Source organism: Pezoporus wallicus, unplaced genomic scaffold (genome assembly GCF_028554395.1).
Source record: "Pezoporus wallicus isolate ANWC-B61680 ecotype Strahan unplaced genomic scaffold, APGP_CSIRO_Pwel_v1 contig_5552, whole genome shotgun sequence".
NCBI lineage: Eukaryota > Metazoa > Chordata > Aves > Psittaciformes > Psittacidae > Pezoporus > Pezoporus wallicus.
The window spans coordinates 4,256,214-4,280,742 of NW_026640754.1; the positions used below are offsets into that span (position 1 = coordinate 4,256,214).

A 24,529-nucleotide genomic window follows, 5' to 3' on the forward strand; every position below is an offset into this window, starting at 1 on the left:
AAAAAAAGCCCATGACAGAAATGTATGTATGGTATGGTCCTGCGTTTCATTCTTCCATCTCACTGCTCTTTCTTTTTCAAAGACTCTTCCAAATAGGGCAAAGCTAGTATGAAAGGAAAGTGCATGAAGTGAACAAAAGTGAGTAAATCCTCTGCCATAAGGAAAAAAACAAACCGGACCAATACCCATGCACATACTGATTTTTCTAATATCACATATAAAAAGAAACCTGTAACACTGTGATAAGAAAGCGAGTGAGCACGTACACCATCACGGGAAAGTTCTCCATCTCTTACTGGAAAAAAATATAAGGGGTACAGAAGTCAGAATAAAGCAGAGACAGCTGATGCAAGGAAAACAGAAGGAACACAAAGTATTTATTCAGCCGCACTGACAATTGACAGAAGGTATCTGCAACTACCTTAAAAACCCCTAAGATTTCTACAATGAGAAGAGACATCAGCAGCTAATATTGCATTTCTCTTCCTCAGTAGGAAAAATATGCATGACATCAGTTTGGATTTTTCAAGCCATTAGAGTTGGTGCATGCCATGGTCTCAAGTGACTAGCTGGAAAACTCAGCCGAAGGGCTGGAAGGACTTTTTAGTGCAATAAACTATCACATTACAAATACGACAAGATGTAAAACAAGAGCTGGAGAGGGAAATCTCCTTATCAATATTCCTGTTTACATGAAACAAAATCCTGTACAAAGTGAGAGTGCTGCATTACATAGTTGAAAGAAGCACCAGCAGTGTAACCAGCATGGTATCAAATGAGCAACAGGGCTGCTTTAAGAAACTAGACAAACACTACATCCTGAAGCTTACACATTGTCAGGCTAACGGGAACTCTGAAGCAGCAGATAAAGCTGATGTATTTGTTGTACACTTTCCAGCATTCAGGCTTTATTTGTCAGGGGTTGATACTCCCCTTGGTGGGTGGAGAAGCCGAGGGACTGGCTGACGTCACCCAAAGAGTGGAGATAAAGTGCAGTGCCCGCAGCTGTGGGATGGGTAAAACTTCCTAAGAGGTACACAGGCTTAGCCGCCTTGTCCAGCAGGTGCTCTTCTGACAACACCCTTCCTCCTACAGCTCAGCTCCTCACACAGACCTAAGGGAAACAGAGCAGTAACCAAGACAAAACTGCTCACAATGCCACAAAACGTTATCCTCCAAGGACCAGCACCCTGGGGATTCAGGCTCTCAGGAGGAATAGATTTTAACCAACCCTTGATTATAACCAGGGTATGTACTCTTTCCATTTCCTTTCTATGTATTACATGTATTAATTGTTGCAGATTTTTTGCCCTTTACTTTCTGGAGTTAAGAGATACAGACAAAGCTGTGAGTAGATTAGCAAGTAGCTGCTAGTTCTGAGCACAGCCAGCTGAATGTTAACAGTTCTTACGAGTTTTGTGTGACGTTTCTGGGATTGCTTTATTAGTCTAAGACTTTAACAGCATCAAACTCAAAAATTATATTCAAGTGTCTTGGCAGCAGAAAAACTCTGGCATGATTTCCCCAGGCATTCAGATGAGAAAATTAATTTTGAGCTTACTAAAGGCCAGACCCCTTTTTTAACATTTTCACAGCTAGCCTCTGTGATCACTGGGGCAGAAGACTGCTTGGCAGCAGCTCCCCATGTCTGGAAGTTTGTGCTTTGCAAATTCTGTGCCAACTTTGTAAGATTAATCCGACTCTCATTTAATGAAATCAAATTCTGATTACTGCCAGCAAAGGCAACAGCACCTGGTTTCACATATGTAGAGGTTTTCACCTCCATGAATCAGTGAATTATTAGAAAGTTATCCAGTCCTGGCTATGAAGGAGAGTTCATTGGTGTTTCCTGCCATATTTAGAAACAGACAATTTGCCTTACCCTCTAATAAAGGGCAAGAATCCAAGCCTTCATTTTTGCATAGATTTTGAGCTATTAATTGAAATTTATTTAAGAAATCAGCTACTCAACGAATGGAGCATATAGAAGACTGTCAGCTGCCTGCATCTACACACAGATTTACTCAAAACAAATGCTATGGACTTTGATAACTTTTGAAAATTGTGTTCAATGCACATCACACTAGAATTAGCTCTCCTTATATTTTTGCTGCTTTTCAGAACCCCAGAGACACTGAGTGTGTGTTCCCTGAGCCTCCAAATCACCAGTGCCTTTTTTTTTTAAGCCCTGTACTATGACGCAATATATACACTATGCCTGGTATTAAATAAACGTCAAGAGCCTTGAAGGATGGATACCACTGGTGATGCCTTGCAGTAAATATGCCTCTAAACAAGAGTCTGTAGAAAGTTTAAGGATCAACCTTTCACATATTGTACTACTAAAAGCTACTTTCATTTAACCACTTATTCCAGATTTCTATATGCATCAAACACTTATTTTAAACAGAAGTAAACAAGAATGCTATTAATTGTCTGTATGTAGCTTCATGACAAATACTCATAGGACACAAGAAAACTTTTGGAGAAACAGGAGACAAAAGCATTGAATAAAAAAAAAAAATCTCTGGATGTTTTGGGGCCTTCATTGCCTTTTATGGGCCTCCAAAAGAAAAACAGTTTCCATTATCTCTAATGAAAAGTATTTCAGTGGTGTCTGGTTTGTATTTTCTTTGTGTTTAGATTAAGTGCAATGAAGTTTAAAACAGCAATAACAAAGGATGTTTCTATAAATGTAACTTTCTAAAGAATAAATTATTTTGCAATTGACTCATACCTACTAAATGCCTTACAAGACATAAACCACGGGTTTCTAGCATAATGCAGGAATGCTCAAATCACACTGCAAGTAGAACTAAGAAAGGAAATATAGAGAAAAATTGTATGTTTAAGCTTGCTTAGCTCAAGTTAAAGAAAATTAATGGTAGATTTGTTTAACCTTTTTGTTGCGTCAGCATACAATTACAAGAGTCCCTAGCTAAGTATTAAGTCAGTACCCCTTAAGAAGTAATGAATATTTCACAAGATTCATGTGCCTTTCTGGGGGGGGCCTAGGTGTTCCTTTCATAAAAGGTATCACCAACAGACCATTTACATTTGGCTTACCTGTGCCGGCAAGAAAAAAAATTATTAGCCATTACAAATAAATAGAAATTATTTTTAACACATTTTCAATAAAATAATTGGGCAGGTATTAAGTTTGATTTACCATAGTCCTTGTTGAGCAAGGGGAAGTTTTTTACCAGGACTTATCAAGACAGACAGACAACATAAGAGATTATCATCCACCCGTCTAAAGAACAGATGTCTCAAAAACCCATCTGCGATTTCTTCCATTGTTTTGACCATTTCAAGCACATGCAAAAAACACAAATCACGATTCACTAGGAAAGTAGGAAGAACAGGAAGGGACTAAAAATAAATATTCAGATTCTATTAGGGTCAGAAATTAATTAACTAGAAGTAATGAAAATGTTTCTTGACATCTGTGGAACTTTACACAGATGCAAAGAAATTACATCAATGAAACTAATCAAAATCATAGTCTTAATGAAACTGAGTATTTTCAGTTTATTCTGACTAGAAGATACATTTGGGTTAAACATTTAGAGGAATGCAATCCTAGAACTCAAGTCATTAAATAGCATTACAGGAACTATTGAAACTTGTAGAGGTTAGAGGGAATGGTGAAATATTATCAACTCTAGATTGAAGTTCTGTTTCAATATAAACATTTGCAAATCAAAATGCAAATATTTACATCAACTTAATTTTATATTTAGCCACTCTCTCTGCAGACATTCATAACTGCCTTCAGAAAAAACAGAGCCTGAAATATTTATGAAGGTGTGCCATGAAGAGCTGCACCAGTCTATTAACAGATGCAGAGAGGGTTTTTTCAAAGTTTCATAGGAGACATTGCCCTTGTGTGGTTAAATAGTTATCTAATCTCTGACAACATCTGAATGTTCAATACATATCCTTGTATCCATCCAAATCTGAGATACCTGGGATTACACAAGCAACAGGCGTGCCATACAGACATGTCCTGAAGAGCAAGACAAAAGTTTTCCCAAAGCACCAGCAGCATCTACCTCATGAAGCCAGGGTGAGCAAGCAACAAACACTACAGTCATAATACAATTCTGGGTTCACAATATACATTTAATGTGTCATTAATAAGTTTCTTAAGAAACTTTTATTACTGAGTTACCCACAACATCAATATTATACCTATGATACGGTATGATCTTGCAATGCACAACCTGGTCCCTTTCTACAAAACATAGGCTGCAGGACTTTTGTCTGCCCCACTTCCCTGTAAGTAACAGTCAAGATTTCTCCCCTGAAACACTGGGAAGACAGAAGAGCTGGCACCCAGCTATATTCCTCCTACCCCATCCTATCAGCAGATCGCCAGCTCTTACCATCAAATCCAGGAAGAGCAGACAAGGGAAAGGATTATACAAGGGCAGATAGTTCTGAACCCCAGAAGGCCTGGATAAGTAGAGTTCATTACCCCCATCAAGGTGTTAAGGGCAAAAAGGCCCAGAAGACATGTCCCAGAATCAGTTCAGGTAAAGAATAGGAAACACAGACATGGCTCTTTGCCTTCTTGCTCCCATCAAAAGATAGTAACTCTATTCCACTATACAGTGTTATCACTGCAGCTGGTGATAATACACTAAGAAAATCCAAGGGATTGTGCATTATTACCAGCAACACAGAGTGCATTAGGTCCCATAAGTGGCACAGCTGCAAGAAAATGTACCATGCTAGATAGATATGCTACTTTATAAGGCACGATCATCATCTCAGTACATCGCTGTAGTATGCCGCAGACATAGCAGATGAATTGTTGTGACATGTAAAAAGCATAATCTACTGAATAATCTATATAAGTGTTATTCAAGCAAGCTTACTCTTGAGAGGGAACCAAGAATGGCTGGGTTTGCCAATTTTGGGTATTGCAGCATCAACAGTCACACTCAAACACTAGGCATTCTGCTGCAGTTTGTCATTCTACACGTGTCCACAACATGCTACACAAAGTCAGGAGCTATTCCGGGTTAGAGGAGCATGATCATATCTTTCCCTCCCCCCATCTTATTACAATAACGTAAGTACTCGCAGTCTAGTTCACTTAATTACAGTAAGTTGTTAACGTTTCAGAAAAAGACTATTGTGGGGACATCAGACCTAGAATTTACACACAACTTCCTCAATTCATACCCAAACAGGTTATTCAGGCACTTTAAGACTTTGTTAAGCATACAAGTCCATTGTTTTGGAAGATGAGGGGATAAAAGCCTCCAGCTGGCCATAAGTATCCATTTGGAGAGTTTGCCTAACTTGATAACAACTCATGCATTGCAGTTTGTTACAGTGAAATCAAAAGTGAGTTTACATGCTGGAATGCAGAAAAAAGCCCAAACAAACTCTTAAGTTCTCTGAGAATTCAGACCCACCTAACAGAGATGGACAGCAAGAAAGGGGAGAGAATGACTATTTGTTTGATTTTGCCACTGTTTCAATACTTTTACAGTGCAACACATATGAAAAAAAATATTTCTATCTGTCTTTTATGCTGACAGTATTGTCACCTTCAGAAGCAACATGTCTGCCAGATTCACTATAGATGGGTTTCAGAACATACTGGAGGTACACTGGACAGCTTACTTTCTTCCTCTGCTGGAAAACTGGGAAACACCACAATTGAAGAACATCTCCATAGCATGCTTTCCAGCCCTCCAATAACACTTTAATGATTGAGATAGATAGCACTTGATTTAGCTTAGCAGAACCCATGGTGAGAAAAATTCTCTCCAGTAGCTTTTTTACTTCATACACAGCAAAGCAGAGAACTGCTCTTGTAAGACTACATGGACATTTTTGTCCTTCACACTGGGATTCATTACTTTGAAATAAGCAGCTAGTGTTATTCTGGATGAATCAGCTTGCCCCTTTGTTCCGCTGTTCCAGAAGAGCTGAATTCCAGAAGCCTGTGTGCTACATCCATTAATTTGATGTTGCTGTCTTGGTCATAAAAGGTCACCGAAGATGGCAATACACACCTAAGGGACCTAAATCCCACTCAGAGACCGAAGAACTGTTTAAATGGGGTGGTAGTATAAAAAGTCACCTGTTTGCAAATAAAGGCCTGCAATCCTACAACAAGTTTTAGTAGCAGCTAAGATAATAGCCTCTCTACAATAGTTATTTTCAAACAGAATTGTGTTGCATTTATTTTAACTATGATTTAGAAGATTATTAACAAGCACAAAACAAAACCACTAATATTTATCTAATATTTGGACTAATATTTGTCCTTAAATGTGGTAAGACCACAAGTGGCTACATTATCCAGTCAATGGCACATCATGCACATGAACATTAAGTAGCGCAATTTCTTAACAGCTCTATGCTTCTGCTACCGCCTAGAAGTGCATGGGGAAAATGTAACTATTTTTTCATCAAGCAAATTACACAATGGCAATTCAGACAGAGGATTCAAAGTTACAGTAACTTCAGAAATAAGAGTGGAAATTATTTAATGCAAAAGCGTAATACAATTTCCATTTAATTTGATGGTATGATAACTAAAGCATTTATATGGTGATCTGACAATAGAACTACAGAGGGTCTGGCAGAAATAAGAATTTACCTTTTTTGTAAGCATTCATACCGTTGTTTACAGGCCCCTTCCCTCTCTCCCCAAAGCACATAGGGAAGCATGGTGAAGTTTATTTTCTCTATCAATCTTCAGGTATGCTTAGTGCTCAAGCAATTAATTTCTGCTTTTTTTTCAGATTACACCTGGAAGCAAGGCTTCAGCTGCTAACCTGTGCCCTGGTGATGTTATCATAGCTATTGATGGTCTAGGCACAGAGAACATGACACATAATGATGCCCAGGAAAGAATTAAAGCAGCAGCACATCAGCTTTGTTTGAAAATAGAGAGGTATGTGTACATGTCCACTTACTTCTGAAAGATACTACCTGACCAACTGATTACACAGTACAACTATTACATAATGGAACTATTTTAAACAGCTTTAAGAATTTCACAAAACCTTTAAAATCACAAGCACCCAACCCTACCTGACCAACTCGGGATCAGGCAAAACTACTTAGAACATGTCTTCATGGTCACAAGAATAGCTTCCCTCAGACCACTCACCATGTTTATTGAGCTGTGAACCATACCACCTACTACTGCCTCTGCTGACTCCATAAGCTCTATGCTTGCTGTCAATAAACAGACAGTTCTTCATATTTTGGGGAAACACTAAAACCCTCAACCAGCTGCCACTTGTTCAGACACCTCTCTGCCCTAACACTCCCTCACCACAGCTGCTTGTCATTGCCTCCTGCTCCCAGTCACAGACAAAGCTCCTAGTACATCCTTCCATTTAAGGAAAGCAATATCAGGTCAGACTTTGACAACAGGTAACAAAGGAGGGGGGGTTGAAGCCAGCCTCTTTGGTCACAATGTATTTAACCAAATACAGGATTCTTAATGTTAAAAACAAAACGAACCATAAAACCCCCTCTTACCTAAACTGCAGGAGTCCAAACACTTCTTGTTGTTTCATGTCTAGATTCAATCATCTTAAAGGTCTTTTCCAACCTGTTTTCAACTAAAGCCAGCAAGAAAAACAACCTAAATCTTCACATCTCCTAACTGAGTTTGCTCAGGCTTTAATCAGAATCACCTAGTGCATATTTTCAGCTGTCTACAATAATGAGGCAGCTCTGACTGACCTGAGGCACTCAAGGAGGCACAGCACTTTAGCTGACCACAGTATTCCTTTCCAAATGGAAAAGATGTTTTGGAGGTGTTTTTTTGAAAGAAGCATTGTCTAATCACCCAAGCACATAACACAGTTAAAATGTCCTACAGTCAGTTCTAGGCTCTGTTACAGATTGACATCTACCATTTAGCAACTCTCTTAGGAACCAATTTTCAAAATATGGTAAGAATAATTGTGTCTACGCAGTATGCACATCTTTTTAAATGCTAAATGTTTGTTATTTTTTACCAAACAGTACTAAATTAGTATTCAACATTAATATTACACTAAAGTTGTCTGCCAAGTTTCACTTTGTCAATGAAACCAGAATTGTAACTGATATTGGCACGTTTATCTCTCCCTAAGTGACTGAAAGAATCATCTGTGCAACTTCTATTTACAATTGCACACATAGTTTGCATACCTCCGTTGGGGAGTGGGGGAGAACGAGCAAGTGAGTGAGCAGCTGTGTGGTACTTAGTTGCCAGCTGGGCTTAAACCACGACAATTGCACTCCTCCTACATTGAAAAGCAGGCTTTGCTTGGATATTGTGATCATAAAAAAAAGAAACTGATGCTGTTCTGGGTTAGAATTATGACTAATATATTCACTTATTTGTGCAAAATAGTCTGAGGACCCAACATTCATTCTATCAGCCATTAGAGAAAACAAAACTCTAGAAATTGTGGTCACCTCACATCCAAAAGGTACTAGTTTTTCTTTCCCTTTGCATTTAGTAACTACTAACTAATTATTTCCTATTGTTCACAGTATATATTTTTTTTATAGTAAATGCGCTTTTTGTATATTGTTTACTTACACTTTATATGTCATTGAAGTATTTTTTTTGTGTCAAATTAATAAAAAAGCATAGAACAAACTGTGTATTCTCAAGCTGCATTATATTTTAGAGGGACATATAGATCTAACTCTATAGGAATTCAATTTATTTAAAATCTACCTTCCTTTCTTTCCAGGGCAGGAACCAAATTATGGTCCCCACAAGTTTCAGAAGATGGCAAAGCACATCCCTTCAAGATAAATTTGGAAGCTGAACCACAGGTATGAATTGTTAAAAGTTACCTAACCATTTCCATTCACCTTTTTATACTCTAAATTATCTCCCTTGCATTCATTAAAATTATCTGATTAGCACTTCATCCATTATCTACCTGTTTAAGCTAATACAAACCATCTCAATTCCGATATATACGAACATCATTTTAAGTGACTGGATGTTTTGGGGGGGGGGTGTCAGTTATAACTGAAACCAAACATTAAGAAGTTACAACACATTCTCATTTTTCTTTAAAAATGTACATATCACCACTGTTAAGTAAAATATCCTTTTATTCTAATACAGTTTAAGTTGCTGTAACTTTTTTAGAGATTCTTCATCATATAAGGAAGTTCTTCAATAAGGGATAAATGTCAAGTAGCAAAGCAATACACTCATCACATCACACAAGTCATTTTGATGCAACAGTCAGAGAGATCCATTAATGCTGGGTCTCTTCTATACATTTTTATACTGCGCCACACAACTGCAAGTTACAAATTTGTACAAACCTCATCCACTGGTCAATAAGGAAACCCTTTACTACTTCTGACCAGCAAAGTCATGATCTCTGTATACAACCAAAGCAAATCCAACAAATCAAAATCCAACTTTCTTCAAACTTACAGCTAATCCCTTGTGCAAAGCTATGAGCAGAAGACTCCGTATTGTTAAGAGTTAATTTGATAGCTACTGTCTACAACTAGTGCTTTATTCCTCTGTCATTCCTCTTTAACCTACATGAACATTTGCTGTTCTTTCAAGAGGGGGAAGGGAAGAGAATTCTGCTAATCCTGGAAGGCCAGGATCAAAGCAAGTATGTCAAAGTATTTATTCTATGCTAACCTAGAAAAAAAATGTAAGTGCAGATTCCATTTCAAGAAATCCTATGCAATAAATGCTTCCACAAATTCTGGTTTCACAGGGATACTCCAAACACAAATGCAGCATTTCAGTGTTCCAATTCTCTCCATTCCAGTCTAAAAATTTGCATTAAGTGATACAGCAAACTTCATCAGAAATAACATATTTTCAGCAGTATGAGATAGTATAGTGAAGAAACAAAACTATTATAAAAACATATTTTCATGGAATAGCGAGGATACACATAAAATCACAATTGAACAAAATCACTAAAAAAGCTATAGAGAAAACCATGTAGGCATGTATAATGAGTAATCCCTTTGCATGAAGGCTGCATTCCTAAAAAGGATAGTTACTTAGAAGTAAATCACAAGGTTTCGCTAAGTGGTATTTGGCAGACTACTGAAAAGCAGTCTCTGTTGAGCAATTAGAAAAACTCTTTTTCCAAGACTAAATAGAAAACTCGTTCATTTTAGTGTATCCCTCCTTTCTCACTAGGAAAATCAGGAGTACTGAATATAAATAGTAGGTCCCAGAAAAGTAGCAGTGCTTGTAAACAAACAGGCTTTCTGTTTGCAGGCTAACAAAAGATAGTTATAAATGAAAATAAAACTTTTTAAATTGTTCAGCAATTTGGCTACATTTGGCAAAAAAAATCTTACTTTAGCTTTAATGAATGAAAACTGTTCTACAGAGGCTTAGAGATGGTTATGCGAAAACTTGTAAGCAACTAAATACTGCGCCTACTAGCAGCTATGGAACAAGGAACCTTTACACTGTAGCAAACTTTTGCATTAGGTTGAGCATCTCCAAAGAGTCATTTAGTGCTACAGGCAATTGCAATAGCACAATGAAAGCTCTCACTACTTTTACCTTTGGGAAGAGGAAACTGAAGCAACAATACTAGTAAACAACTTAGAACAGTAAGTGGCTGACTGAGAGCTGCTCTTGAAAGCTCTCAGTCATTTCCACATAAAAACAGCCACCTGATTTCAGTAGTCAGGAGCAACCTATAGCGTGATGGGTAAATAACAGGAAATAATAGACTACCTGAAGTACTACTAGTACAGTCACATTGTATTTTTGTATTAAAGCAATTTAGAACATAAGGTTCTCAAAGCATATAATTACAAAGAGAAAATAAAACAATTAAATGGGAAACTGAATCTTTTAAAATTACTTTTAAAGTCCTTTCTGCTGCATTGTTGATGTAAAACGATACTATGACCTGTAATTTTTTCTCTGTTACAATTCCTTTAACTTCATCTAAAATGAATTTGTTTCCATTAAAAAAATTTCTTAAATTGTTTTTATTTGGGCTTTTCTTCTCTGCTTCTATCTTTGCCTTTGAACGTTTTGTTCAGTGTGACCAGGCTTTTGGCCGTGAAAGATATTATACATTCCTGGAAGATAAAAATACACTATACACATAAATAAGTAAAAAACATTTATAAAAAAGCCCCAACACACTATTCTAAAAAGTAAGTTAGTTTATAGTCTATCACTTAATTCACTTGTATAAGACCACCCTGTCTTCCACAATAGCATTCAGAGATAAAGATTTTAGTCACACGATACCTCCAAAATGTAAATATTTGTTACTGTCTTAGCAATTATTCCCAAGAAATGCCATCATGTGCTCTGTGTTGGATGTATTTCTACAAACTTTGGGGGCTGCATTCATTCTATTCCTGATACCTATATCAATGCAAAATGTAGTTAGCCCTGCAAAAAGGACATCAGTCAGGTGGAAAAAAATTATGAAATGCAGTACTGTTATTCTTAAACATTCCTGATCAGGAATTTCAACAACCTCCAGTTCTCATTTAGCTTTTGAACTAAAGGAGGACTTTTCCCAGATTCAGTGAGATCCAATAAACACAAGAGCTGGACTATTTTTTCTGCTGTGTGTTCTGTCACTGACATTTTATATGAATAGATGAGTTTAAAAAAAAACAAAACAGAATTTAAGTCTAATTTCAAATACTTGTTTCACAACTGTTACATTGTAAACATGCTATTACTTCTGTGCTGTTCATTTGTTAAAAAGAAATAAAAAAGGGATGAAATTACAATGTTCACAGTTGCTTTTGTTTGTTTTGCATTATACATGGATTTAAATCAATTTAAAATACTTTGACATTAATATCTTTCATTAAGTAAACGTGATCCTAAACACTAGTAGATTATTTCCATTTACTAATACATTTTGTTAACTGCAACCCAGTTCTATCAGACAGAAACAAGGAATTGCAAGTAAAATATTTGTGCTCATTTATTTGATTGCTGCTTTCAGTATCCTCTTACAGTGCAATGCCGCTAAACATTTTCATTTAATAAAACTGCTTTTTACTGTTTGCATTTTCTGGTTGCACGTTCTATATATCCATGACTTTTCTTTAGGTCTGTTCCTAAATGTATTTCTGAAACCATTGTTTTAATTGAAAACAAAGGGCCAATTCACATTCAGATTTTCACGATTCACCAAAACTGAGCAGATATTGTCTGAGAAAGGAAATAATGCTCTGAGGAATGAATAAAATTCTACAGACGTCAAAGATATGTCCATGCTAATCTGATCTGCTCTTATTATCTTAATTTATTATGTGGATTTGAATATTCAAATATCTGTTTTGGTTTTTGGTAATAGGTTGCATTTGTTCTAACTGGAAATTTTTCTAGCAATCCTAAAAGCTAAGGTAATCTAAAAAAGGTATTTATGCATCATAAAAACACCGGAGGAAATTATCTGGACCAACAAAACTGTATTTCAGAAATAAGCATCGGCAGAATGATTTCAAATTTAGCCATTTCTGGGGTTTACTTATTTATGATGATTTCATATTGTCTGTAACTTATAGCATCACAATTTTGATGCATACATATGCTTCTAAGTATGGAATGAATTTAGAAGAATGTCCTCAATCTGATGTACAATCAAGACTATTTCAGTTAAAAGAAGTATTTAAAATTATGCGTTTTCTAGGCAAGACATTTACAATAATATCTTCATACTTTTGCAAGTCCCTCCATTAGTATGGAACAAAAATGCAGATTAGCACTGAACTGAAGCAATTAACCTAACTATACATGAAACATTTCTAAAATAAGAACATAAACAGTGCAAAATCTAGACACCAATACAACAGGTTTCTATAATATTCATCCCTCTCATTTCTTTTTAAAGTTGCACACTAATTACAAATGCGGAATACCTTCTGTTTGCCCTGAGCCGAGAAAAGAACAGTTTCTGAATGTGTATGGCTTAAGTAGCATATAGAAAATTCATGGAAAAATATAGTATGCTTGCATCAGTTAAAAAATAACAAAGTTGCAAAAGTAAAAAATGCAGAGATTAACAATACTGATGTTGTCAGTTTTACTCATTTCTAGCTTTGGTGTGCATTGTAGCTTTGTGTATTTTGTCTGCCTATCATGTACAGGAATTCAAGCCTATTGGTACAGCTCATAACAGAAGGGCCCAGCCTTTTGTTGCAGCAGCAAATATTGATGACAAAAGACAGGTAGTGAGCTCCTCCTATAATTCTCCAATTGGGCTGTATTCATCTGGAAATATTCAAGATGCGCTTCATGGACAACTGAGGGGTCTCATTCCTAACTCATCGCAAAAGTGAGTACTGGTATCAACTTATAAAACATGGTCATTTGTGGTACATCACTGTCTGTTCTGTTTTCAATTAAAAAGTCCAGCTCTTGCTGTTTTTTTCAATAATCAGGTTTTTATTGATTATCCCCAAAAAATGGTGGTGAATGAATCAATTTTTTCCAACACAGTAAACTATCCCTTCAGCTCTGTAGTAGCGATCCTGCAGGTAGCCAAAATTTGCCCTTTATGTTGGGCTGCAACAGTACCTACCATCCTTCTCTCTTATAACTGCACTTTACTCTGAATGTTTCTGAACACTAATGTGATTGTATTTTGAGTACCAGGAATGCACAAACTAAACACAATTACTTCATGGTTACAGTTTTAAAACTTTGTTAGCTACTTTTTAAACCAGATATGTGCATTTGTAGGCCAAAGAAGTTATTTTAACCCTTTTTTCTTTACAGGATATGAACTACTTTGAACACAGGCATAATATTCGGCCCAAACCTTTCATAGTCTCAGGCCGAAGCAGGTTATAAATTCTGAGTGCTGTGCTGGATTTGGATGCATGGCGTTATTTTTTTAACGGATACTCACCATTCACATTAATAAAGCATACTGATGCATTTGATATTTACTTATAGTAGTATATAGCCTAACATGGAAATGAAGGGCAAAAAAACACCCAACAACAAAAACAACCCTGAAATGGCTGACTTACAGAAATCAGACTTGAAATCCAAAATGCTATTTCCAAAAGAAAGCAGGTCACACTCCAATTTTCATTATATTGGTAAGAAAGAGTCTGAACTAACTGTATTCTTGAACCTGATTCAGTTTACAGTGTAACACCAACTATTGTATACTTACAAATCTGTGGCACTCTGAAATTCTTCTGTCCAAATGCAAATATATGTAATTTGTTAACTTGCTAAATAAAAGATAGCTAATTACATAAGGTATCATATAGGCCACTCAGAGATTTGAAGTTTGCTTTTCAGCAGACCTCTATTCAGAAGGCAACCTAACAGAGCTAAAACAGAAATACTTGATGCCACAGATATGTCAAGCTTTAAACTGAAAAAAGCTTATGTATTTATATCCATCATTTTAGTGTAATATTTCTCTATTATAACTGGGGATTAAGTGCCTCACTATTATTTACATTATTATATATAAAAAGGAAAAAAAAATGCAAACTCTGTGGCTAAAAATGCAGGGAAGCTCAAAAGCACCCAAGTGATGCAACATACTGTGATACTACCTTTTATCCTTTCTAGCAGTAGCATTTTTTACCAGTGGACTTAGTCATCTCCATTCCATTCTGACAGTTAAAACAGCCTGCCTTAATTAAAGACTGACAAACTAGACCAGAAAAACAGGATGATATTTGATTCCTGTGTTTTGTGAGATGAATTACATTCTTCAATCACCTGAGTGATACAGAGGAGACTGTAGAAGATGGATAGAGCCCCATCCTTCTAAGAACAAGAACTATAAATGTAGAACACCGCTGCAGTGGAGAAAAGCTGCCTGTCTCTCTTTGCAACCTGACACTGAACAGGATAAAAGACTAAAACAGTCCTCAGCAAATATGCACAGCCTCTAAATGTAGGCAGCGCTTCCACAGTGTAGATGTACTGTACCAGCTGACTGTTGGACCACTAGGTACCATTTACAGGTACCTAACTGGATTTATGGAGATTCAAATGAGTATATGAAGTACCTTATTTCCTAGTTCAGAAACCTCAATTAGACACTATTTTCCATGAAAATACTGAAGTAAATGGCCACTTTCCAGCAAGTTATATGGGAAAAAACCCTGCAAAAAAATTAACCTGACAGTGATGCAAGAAGTTTCACAACTTTAGTTGGGCAATGTCTGTCAGGTGTCCTCACACCAGAGAAGTCTGTACTCACAAACTGCTGAATCTCTGACACAGGGTATCACTTCTAAAAATCTTGGTTGTCACATTGTTTATCTGCTGCTTTTTCATCAGTCTGGCTTGATATATACCCCCTGCTAAACACAGCAAAACCCAAACCACCACCTTGACTGTAAATATCCCTTTAGGACAGACAGCTGAGGCTAAATAGGACTTTGACTAAAAGAAGACTTAATTTTGGAGTGTGGGTTTGAGCTAACAGATTGGACATTGGTCATAATTTTGGACTTTACTCTGGCAAAACTAACTGGAAATTATATTTAATCTATATTTTCTTTATACTTATAGTTTATTCTAACATTACTTCGGCTGCTCGCATCAAGAGTTGTGCTTTTTCTAGCCTTTTCCTGTTACGTCCCATTTACTAACACTATCAACACTGACAAAACTTACTCTTCTGCAGGATTTAAAGGTGGTTTTGATTCTTCTGAAAGAAAAGACCATAAATTTATAAGTTTCCTCTGTGTGAATTTTTTAGCTGGCTCATGCTAGGCAATGATGTAGAACTGTACTTTTGCTTTAAGGCTTGCTTGCCATTTCTGGAATTAGCTTTCTTTTGATACATCTTTGATGGTAAAGTATATATTTCTCTCTGTATTTTTGAGAAAGTGGTCCTACACAAATTTGCCTCTGAATCAAATGGAACATTCTGGGTCATGTTCTCCACCTGAGAGTAGCTACTGGGCAGACTACTGTACTATCAGAATATTCTCCCAGCTTTACACTGAATCATTCAGCTTGGAAAGAAATAACCACAATACTGATACGCAAATTGAGGAAAGAAATTAAGCATTTAGCATCTCACAGCTCTAAATACTACCTAAATGGTAACCAATGATTGTGGAAAGCCTGGGTTATGCGCTTTTACACAGCAACAGCAAAGAAGTATCCTGTAACAAAGAAAGCTTCTGGAGTGCTATGGAGAAAAGACTGGAGTGTTCAAAATAGTGCCACTGAAAAAATCTTTGGGCTTAATGTTCACATTCTTTTACGAATCCTTTTCCAGAGATGTCAAATTGGCGTGCAGTAACTTTACCTCAGTAACATCAAGCAGCATTAATATTTCTAAAAAACTGTACATCTTCTTTATTATATATAAATTATATGTAAGATTCATTTCAAAAACATACCCATTGTTCTTGTGAAGGACCACTTTATGTTCTACTGGAAACACTGTAACTTAGAAATGCAAAAGTAAGCCTGGCTGGTTTAGTATCCTTTCTTCTTTGAAACGTTCAAGAAATACTAAAAAAATTAAATATATCATTAAACTATTTTTAAAATATTAATAAATATTATAGGGTTTAAGGAAATAAAGGATATTACATATTCATTATTTTACACTATTTTATAGTAGTCTCTTCAACTGTGGACTATGATGGTTGTGAGGTACAGGACTGGAATGATATGGCTAGGATTCCAGTACCGAAGGAATTAATTCTGTCACTGACATGGACAACCTTTGTATACTACCCTTTTGTGGATGTTAAGAATTACTCACCTAGAACGAAGAACTTTAGGGAGGTTTAATTAATCCTCATTAAAAATGTAGCATAAAATCTAGCATAAAAAATGTAAAGTAATATGACGTACTGAATTATTCAATCTATCAAAGAATTTTTACTATCTTTAAAGAAAATACATGCCAGAATTTTAAGTACTGTTTTATAACTGGCATTGATACTTTTTACAGGAAAATACTTTTCAATGAACACACATACTTTTGCTTTTCTCTACTTTCTATACTTCTGCTCTTCTGTATCTGTTCTATTTACGCTTTTCACTCCTCTGAACATCACTGTATTCCTGTGCTTTTGTCTTTATTCTCTATAATCCGATGCGCATTGCACACCCTTCTGTAACGTGGCTATTAACACAGTGGATGCAGCACTCCTTCCGGGATTGACTGTGGCAGTGGACGCAGCACTCCCTCTTCAATTAGCACGGTTAGCTCTATCTGCCCCACCGAGCTGAAAGCAGTGTCCAAGATGGCCCCTAACATTCCACTGGAAATGGAACTTCCTGGTGTCAAGATTGTACATGCTCAGTTTAACACACCTATGCAGTTATACTCAGATGACAATATCATGGAAACACTGCAAGGCCAAGTTTCTACAGCTCTGGGGGAAAACCCTGTAATAAGGTAATTAGAGCAGTATCTTTAATATTTATGAAAATACAAATATAGAATATACAAAAAATCACGATTTTTCTATGAAAATGGGTAAAAGGGTTAGAGACATTAAGTCATTTAAAGCCATTCAATATTTTTATGAAAGTATTAGTAATTTACAATTTTTAACTCAAAGTATTAAAGGAGTCTTTCAGAATTTACAAATATTTAATAGGAAATAATCTTCTATTTGTAGCTAATAAGTAAAACCTGACAACGCCACCTGGACTATTAGCTGACTGAGCACTCCAAATCAAGATTCTGATTCCCTCTCAAATTCAAAACTGTTTATTAAAGTTATCATATTTATTTCATAACCATTTCATAACTTGTTCTTATTAATAAACTATTGTTATTAACTTCAATTTATCTCAGCTGTTGAAATTTAGGTTATGAAGCTTGGGAAATCTTGCAGATGATTATATTGATCTAGACATTTACCTCAAATTCAGCAGAACTCATTCAGTACAACTAGCTCTTGTCCAAAAAGCCAGAATTGACTATATAGTACTACTAATCCATCTCTGGCTTATGAATTTTATCCACTACAATGACTAAAATCAGGTAGGAACCTTATGTATCTGGGGAACAATGATTATTATACAAGAAGTTTTAAAGCATTATTCGTTTCAAGGGACAATTCATCATACACGCTGCTTTATTTTTACCTTTGCATAATAGTAACTTATTTTTCTGTTTTACAATAGTACTTAAGTTAATAATTCATAATATGTATAGTCTAAACTAAAGCTAATTACTAATATTTTAAGTAAGCAACAATCACTGGCACCAACGAGCCTTCTTTAGCACCTTGCAGACCTGGGCTGTTACTAACCATAAATACCACATTTATATAGAAGTATTTAAGTTCAGTTTGAGAACTGACCTTCTACACAGGTTTGAAATGTCTCTTTTGTTGTGGGATTGTTTGTCACTATGTTTGCATTTAGAAATATTATCTCGCACCTTTCTGTCTTGCTTTTTGCCTTCTCTATGTAACTGTACTATCATTTGTTTAATGTTTAGAAATACTTTAGTAAAAGAGAGGGTCAAGGGTTTAACTAGCCACTGGTAAGAACTGCAGAAACTAAGCTCCTTCTATTCATTAAAAGCTTATGGCAGTTTCTTCACCAGCTTAAAGAATGGTCAGAGAAATCTATGGATTGATGAAGATGCAAACAATTAACATAAGCAACACTGCCCAACTGCTGCTGCTCTTACTGGGCCATTTGACAGCCCTGGGAAACAAAACAAACCGTATTAAGCAAAACCCAGTCTACGTCCTTGTGGAATTAGATGCTTATTTCCAGTGGAAATTTACCTAAGGTTTAACAGACTGTAGGAGGCTAGTTGTAACAGGAAATTTAAACTGGACATTTATAGATAGAGCAGTGAGGTAACAGACTTCATTGAATTAAATTTGGACCTTTCCAATCAGTTCCAGTAGCAGTTTAAAATTTACAGATGCCATATATTCAGCCTAATTTCTGCCATTGCATATAGTCATTTACTCTTCCTCTCAACTACTTAGGAAATTAGTTAGCGTGATCAATTTAAAACAATCAGCACAGTTTAAAACACCATGAAATATTCTCAGTAAAATCTTTGGGTTATGGGTTGTTGTAAATTCAACCATCAACCATTGTTTGGAGAATAATTTACTTTATATTTTTATCCTAATATTGGCATTACAAAAAGTAAGCCATGTCCCATTCTATTTAAGAAACAGATTTTTCCATTCATCAGTGTTCACCTTACATGGTTCCTACCGTGCAATACCTACTCACCTTTTTTGTCATCTCCAGAAATTAAATAAGTAACAATTATCTCAGCCAAATAATCACTATATTAACCAGTGATCGAGCCAACTTAGAAAAGGAAGAACACCTTCACATCATGATACTCTCCCAAAAGATTTGTTTGCTTAGGTTTTGGCTGACCTTATATAAACATATGAGCTGTGATTTTAACAACAGACCAGCTACTGTGAAAATGGAACTTCTGGATACCACATCAAAGAGCACCTTGTAATACAGCAGATCATTACAGGAATGCAACTGCTTTGAGGTTAAACACAGGCACCAGCCTATTTACAAATGCTGCTAGAACCAGAACAGTAATTATGGAAATATTTTCATGAGTTTGGAGATTTATTTTTGTAACAATTGCACAGATTTTTTTTTTTTTTTTCTCTAGCACTTTTTAGATCAAGAGGAGGCTCTATAAAGAACTGCTACCTGGAAGAAAGACTCACTCAGTAGTTGTAGAAATACTATGTCTATTTTTTTTTTCTGAATCATATTCTATGCCTGGTAGAACTATTGCTTTAAGACTATGTTTGCTAAACTGCTTTATCTGCTCTTCCTCTTTCCAATACAGTGACCTACCTCCCAACTCTGTGCCTCAGTCTGATGTGTACAGGATGCTTCATGCCAACCAGGAGGAGCCCAGTCAACCTCGCCAGTCTGGCTCCTTTAAGGTGCTCCAGAATTTAGTCTCCGAGGAAGGTGATTTATAATGATATATTCTATCTGTTCAAAGCATTTTTAATTGTGGGAAAGGGGAATCAGAGAGGAAAATCTGAGAGCTCAGAGCTGTAAGAATTTCTGAAAGCCCAAGTCATTTTGAATCCTATAGATAGCACACCAGCCTCCTTTTTCCCCATTTGCTTGTATAGCTAGCAACCTCCTGCATGAATAAAATGGTGATGTTAATCACATTTTTCATAATCTCTTAATGTAAAAAGTTGGCTTTTACTGAATGATGAAAGTAGCATATGCTCATGACACTAAGGAAAAAAATACTCGTTTCCACATCCAGGAAAAGAGAAATTTAAACCAACTCTTAAAATAAGCTTCACCCATCCCCTCTTCATTCTAAATAAAAATGCAGGAGGACAATATAATTTACCGTCATATTTTCTTCAAATAAGTCTTTAAAATAACATTACTAAAGGCTGCAAGTTTGTTACATTAATAATAAAAATATTAAAATATTAATAATAAAAATAATAAGAAATAATATACAACCAACATTAATTTAAAAGGCAAATATTTAAAATTTCCATTTTCCTATCTCAGTATTTACCAGAGAAACATACCCCTAACTACATATATGGTTGTGGGATTTTGCTTGGTATTTTGTTGTAGATTGCTGTAATTTTGTACATATCATACCACTAATCCTTCTGAATTTGTTGTATGGTTAGTTATATAAATAAGAAGCTTTCTAGTAGTACTTGACTGTGTTATGTTGCTATGTTAAAGCCAAATCCTTCTCCCTCTCCAGCTATAACCAAGACCTACTATCAAAGAATTAGATGATGTCAATGAGACAGACAGCACTGTATATATAATCATTCCTGTATTTGGTTTTGGGGTACAGCTACACAATACTTTTCCCAATTCCAAAGAAGTAGAAACTTGTTCACTAAACTTGCATAGAGAAATTTCATTGTTTGCTGGTGTAAGTGAAATTCTGTAAATGCGTCCAGAAATTTATTTACAGGAAAAGTATTTAACTGCATCAGATGTTTCTGTATTAGCCTGTACATAATGACTGTTTTGGTTCTCAGATGGACGCCCTGTGGGTACAAGAAGTGTGAAAGCACCTGTAACAAAGATACCTACCGCCATGCCTGGTGCCCAGAAAGTGCCACTCTGTGACAAGTGTGGGAATGGGATTCTGTAAGTTATTTCTTTTTAGTTTTAGAAAACTCTAGTTTAGACACATGTCCTCAAACACCACTGCAGACTACAGGAATGTTTTCCAAGTGATCATCTTAGTCTCTGCCTACACTAGTAGAAAAATGCTTTTGGAGAACAGAGATATACAAATATATTGTTCCAAATTCCAAATTATTAATCTGTACCTTAGAACACAGTCACTGAGGAAATGTGGATTTTAAACTCATGTAGTCACCATTTTGACATGTTAGACTGTACTTTCTGTGTTGTAACCAAACTAACATGTTTCTTCAAACTCTAGTTTTCTAATGAACTACTGAACTATGCCATCACCTCTATGGCATTCTATGTCACTTACTCAAATTCAGCTTCCAACCTTAAATTATATAGTGCTTAGCAAAACCACTAGATAAACAATCTAAAAGTCTTAAGATAAATACCTAGAGCTCACTTTGTGTCATACTGTAGTTTATTCTCATTTAAAATTTATATGAATTAATTGGGTTTTTATTTTCATTGTTTCCATACAGAGGAACAGTGGTGAAGGCACGTGACAAATACCGGCACCCAGAATGTTTTGTGTGCTCTGACTGCAATCTCAACCTGAAACAAAAAGGCTACTTCTTTGTGGAGGGCCAACTATACTGTGAAGCTCATGCACGAGCTCGCATGAGGCCACCAGAGGGATACGAAGCAGTCACTGTTTACCCCAAATGCTAGTCTTACGTAACACACAAAGATATGCATGCACACGGAAAGACATTAACAGCTTAGAACTGCAGTACCAGTGTCAGGACTTCTGTCTGATTCCAAAGTAGCAGCTTTTAAACCTCTCCTGTGGGATTCTGAGGCAGGTAGAAGTCCCTGTCAGCCAAGAGTAGCATATTATACCAGTAAAATTCTGCTAAAATATTGTCTCTGAAGTTACGAATATAACTCAATGAAGTATAAACTAAAACAGCTGCACTGGAATAAAAACAGTGAAACAGCTGAGGTATTACATGATTACATATACAAAGTGCTGTAATCAAGACATTATTTTCAACATAAATCAAGTTGATCTGTGCAAACACCAACGCCATCGAAGTGTTACAGGCTGGACCTTAAGAAATGTAGAAATTTGACAGATCATTAGAAAAGCAGCTATTTTACATGGATAGTACAAAAACAGTTGCTCCTGTCTGCTTCCACCATCTATCATTCAACTACCATTAATGTATGCCAAAAATAGATTTTTGCTTATTTTGCTTTGAAGTTATATTGACTTAATTTTCTGATGCAGCAACTGAGATAGGGAAATATCAAGTCATACAATACAATGGCTAGTATAATAAAGACTGTTTAGTGAGAAGCAAAACAGAAGTTCTATGTTGTTTTAATGATTTGCAACGACATCAGCTTTCACATCACTCAGCATAAAACTATGCTGAGACATGCACATATATTTTTGGAAAAAAAAACACACTCTAATAGGAACTGACTGAAAATTAAGTATGAAAGTAAATTTTTTAACCTTTCTGCACAAAATGGCATCGTAGTTTTTTGCATCTCCATCTTTCAATTTCCATAATAGCAACAATGAGGAATATAGTAATATTATTGCTGCTAAATTAAAACTTGAACAACTTCAAAACCAGAAGTGAATTAAAATATACAAAGAAAAGATCTTTTCTAAAAAGCCTGATGAAGGCCTAAGGGGGAAAAAAAAAAGGCTGAAAGAATGCAGTTTTTAAATCAATTTCTGAAACTTTTAAAGGGCTGCATTGCTTTTAGGTAGGCGCTGGCTACACAAACACACCTGACTGACAAATCAAACCTTAGCATTTTCAAAAAGTATCACCACAATTCATAGCTGATTTATTGGGGTATTTTGAACCCCACTTTAAAGTAGAAGAATCGACACCATTTTCTATCAAGTCTACAAGACCAGTAAAAATCAACAACTCAGTGGCAAGCAATCTTACAGACTTCCCATTCTAAGAAGTTTAAATGTGAGAAGAATGTGGAATTAAAATAAGAAGTTGTACATGCTGTAAATTAATTTTCAAAATTCAGATGGGTCCCAAAGTTTGCAATACAATGTCCACATATTCAAAGACTGACGTTTCGAAACATCTCAAAGTATTACTTAAGAATTGAAAAGTTTCAAAGATGTGTGTGCCACTGCATTTATAATTTATGTCTGCATATCAAAAGCAGACATGAAAAAAAAAGGATGTTGCACCCTTTTAAAGGTTGGTCCCTGAATTATTTGGGGGCACAAAACATAATTCTGCTCCTCATCCACCATGGAGGCTACATGTAGCATTTATATTTTTCCACTGATAAAGCCCATGAAATGAATCTGAAAATCCTTTTGAAAGGGAGAGTGCACATTCTGTCTATTTTAACAAACCTAAAATGTAATAGGTGTTTTAAAATACTTGATGTTCATTTCTTCATGGAGTAACTGAAGGTAAAAATAAATCTACTACATATGCTAAAGTCTCTGTATTTCTTTTCAACTGGTAAGAAAAGTGAGAAAGTGCAAGTGTCAAGTAACTTGACAGTAATAGAAGTTTGGCATTTTCAGCCTGAGAGAGGAGTATGCTTCAGGTTTATCAAAACTCTGGAAAGAATGAAACACCATTTTTTTACTATGCATTTGAGTATATAACCTGGGCAAAATTAGCTTTCTAAAACTGAATGAGATCATGTACTTTCAAAACTGAAGACCCAACCTGCTTTCTCTTTAACAGGCCAAACATACCAATTGTAAATGTGGGGAAAATCTCAGAAATAAAGCTGCAAGAACCATTAGGTTAAAAGAAGGTCACAGAACATGACCTGATGCCAAAATTTTGGGGGAAGTTCAGTGGTACTGCATCATCCCGTGATGCTATTTTGAGAGCCTTGAGGTTGGACATGACTTTGATAGAATCAGAAGGTAAGCCTATCTAATTGCAACCACTGACCTATGTGAAAACCTTTATACCAATATAACATAAAAGAAACTAAGATTTTCAGCTAATGCAGATTCTAAAATCCTTGATCCTAATAGAGGAGGAGAAATAGGAAATTTTATCCTACAGTCACTTCAGTCTGGGGTAACTGAATCTAGAGATATAAACACAAGAGAAAGATACAGCAATTCGCTATCTGAATTCTTTAGCTCAATAGAGTGTCAGTGGTTCCTGGTACAAGTCCTTTAAAAGTGTCCAGGCTAAAAAACTACCCACTTTATCTTCTGGCTTAAGAATGACATAGTCAGTAAATCATGATTGCTTAATGCTACTATGCCTTTCAGCTGTGTTGACTTTTATATATATATATATTGCAAGGCAAAAGCCAAGGCATTTATTTTTAGATGGAGAGAAAGCTAGGAAGTATGACTTCACATGCTTGCTATCTCAACTCTTCAGATGTCGATCAACAGGTGTGAAAAGCTTTCCTCAGCTA

The 24,529-nt window shown here is 35.9% G+C and overlaps 1 protein-coding gene across 3 annotated transcripts; it reads left to right on the forward strand.

The window, feature by feature from the left end:
• Positions 1-961: 961 nt before the first annotated feature.
• On the forward strand, positions 962-23,575 carry PDLIM3 (PDZ and LIM domain 3). 3 transcript variants are annotated; one of them, XM_057420303.1, is made up of 8 exons: positions 967-1,248; positions 6,771-6,922; positions 8,733-8,817; positions 13,751-13,818; positions 17,112-17,375; positions 19,785-19,912; positions 20,980-21,091; positions 21,622-23,575. In XM_057420303.1, the coding sequence occupies exons 1-8, from the start codon at positions 1,156-1,158 to the stop codon at positions 21,809-21,811; spliced, it is 1,092 nt and encodes a 363-aa protein (XP_057276286.1). In that variant the 5' UTR covers positions 967-1,155; the 3' UTR covers positions 21,812-23,575. The 3 variants fall into 3 exon arrangements, with proteins under 3 accessions (XP_057276287.1, XP_057276286.1, XP_057276288.1); XM_057420304.1 differs by lacking the exons at positions 13,751-13,818; positions 17,112-17,375 and adding an exon at positions 13,120-13,307 and having other exon boundaries at positions 962-1,248; XM_057420305.1 differs by lacking the exon at positions 17,112-17,375 and having other exon boundaries at positions 969-1,248.
• The last annotated feature ends 954 nt before the right edge of the window (positions 23,576-24,529 follow it).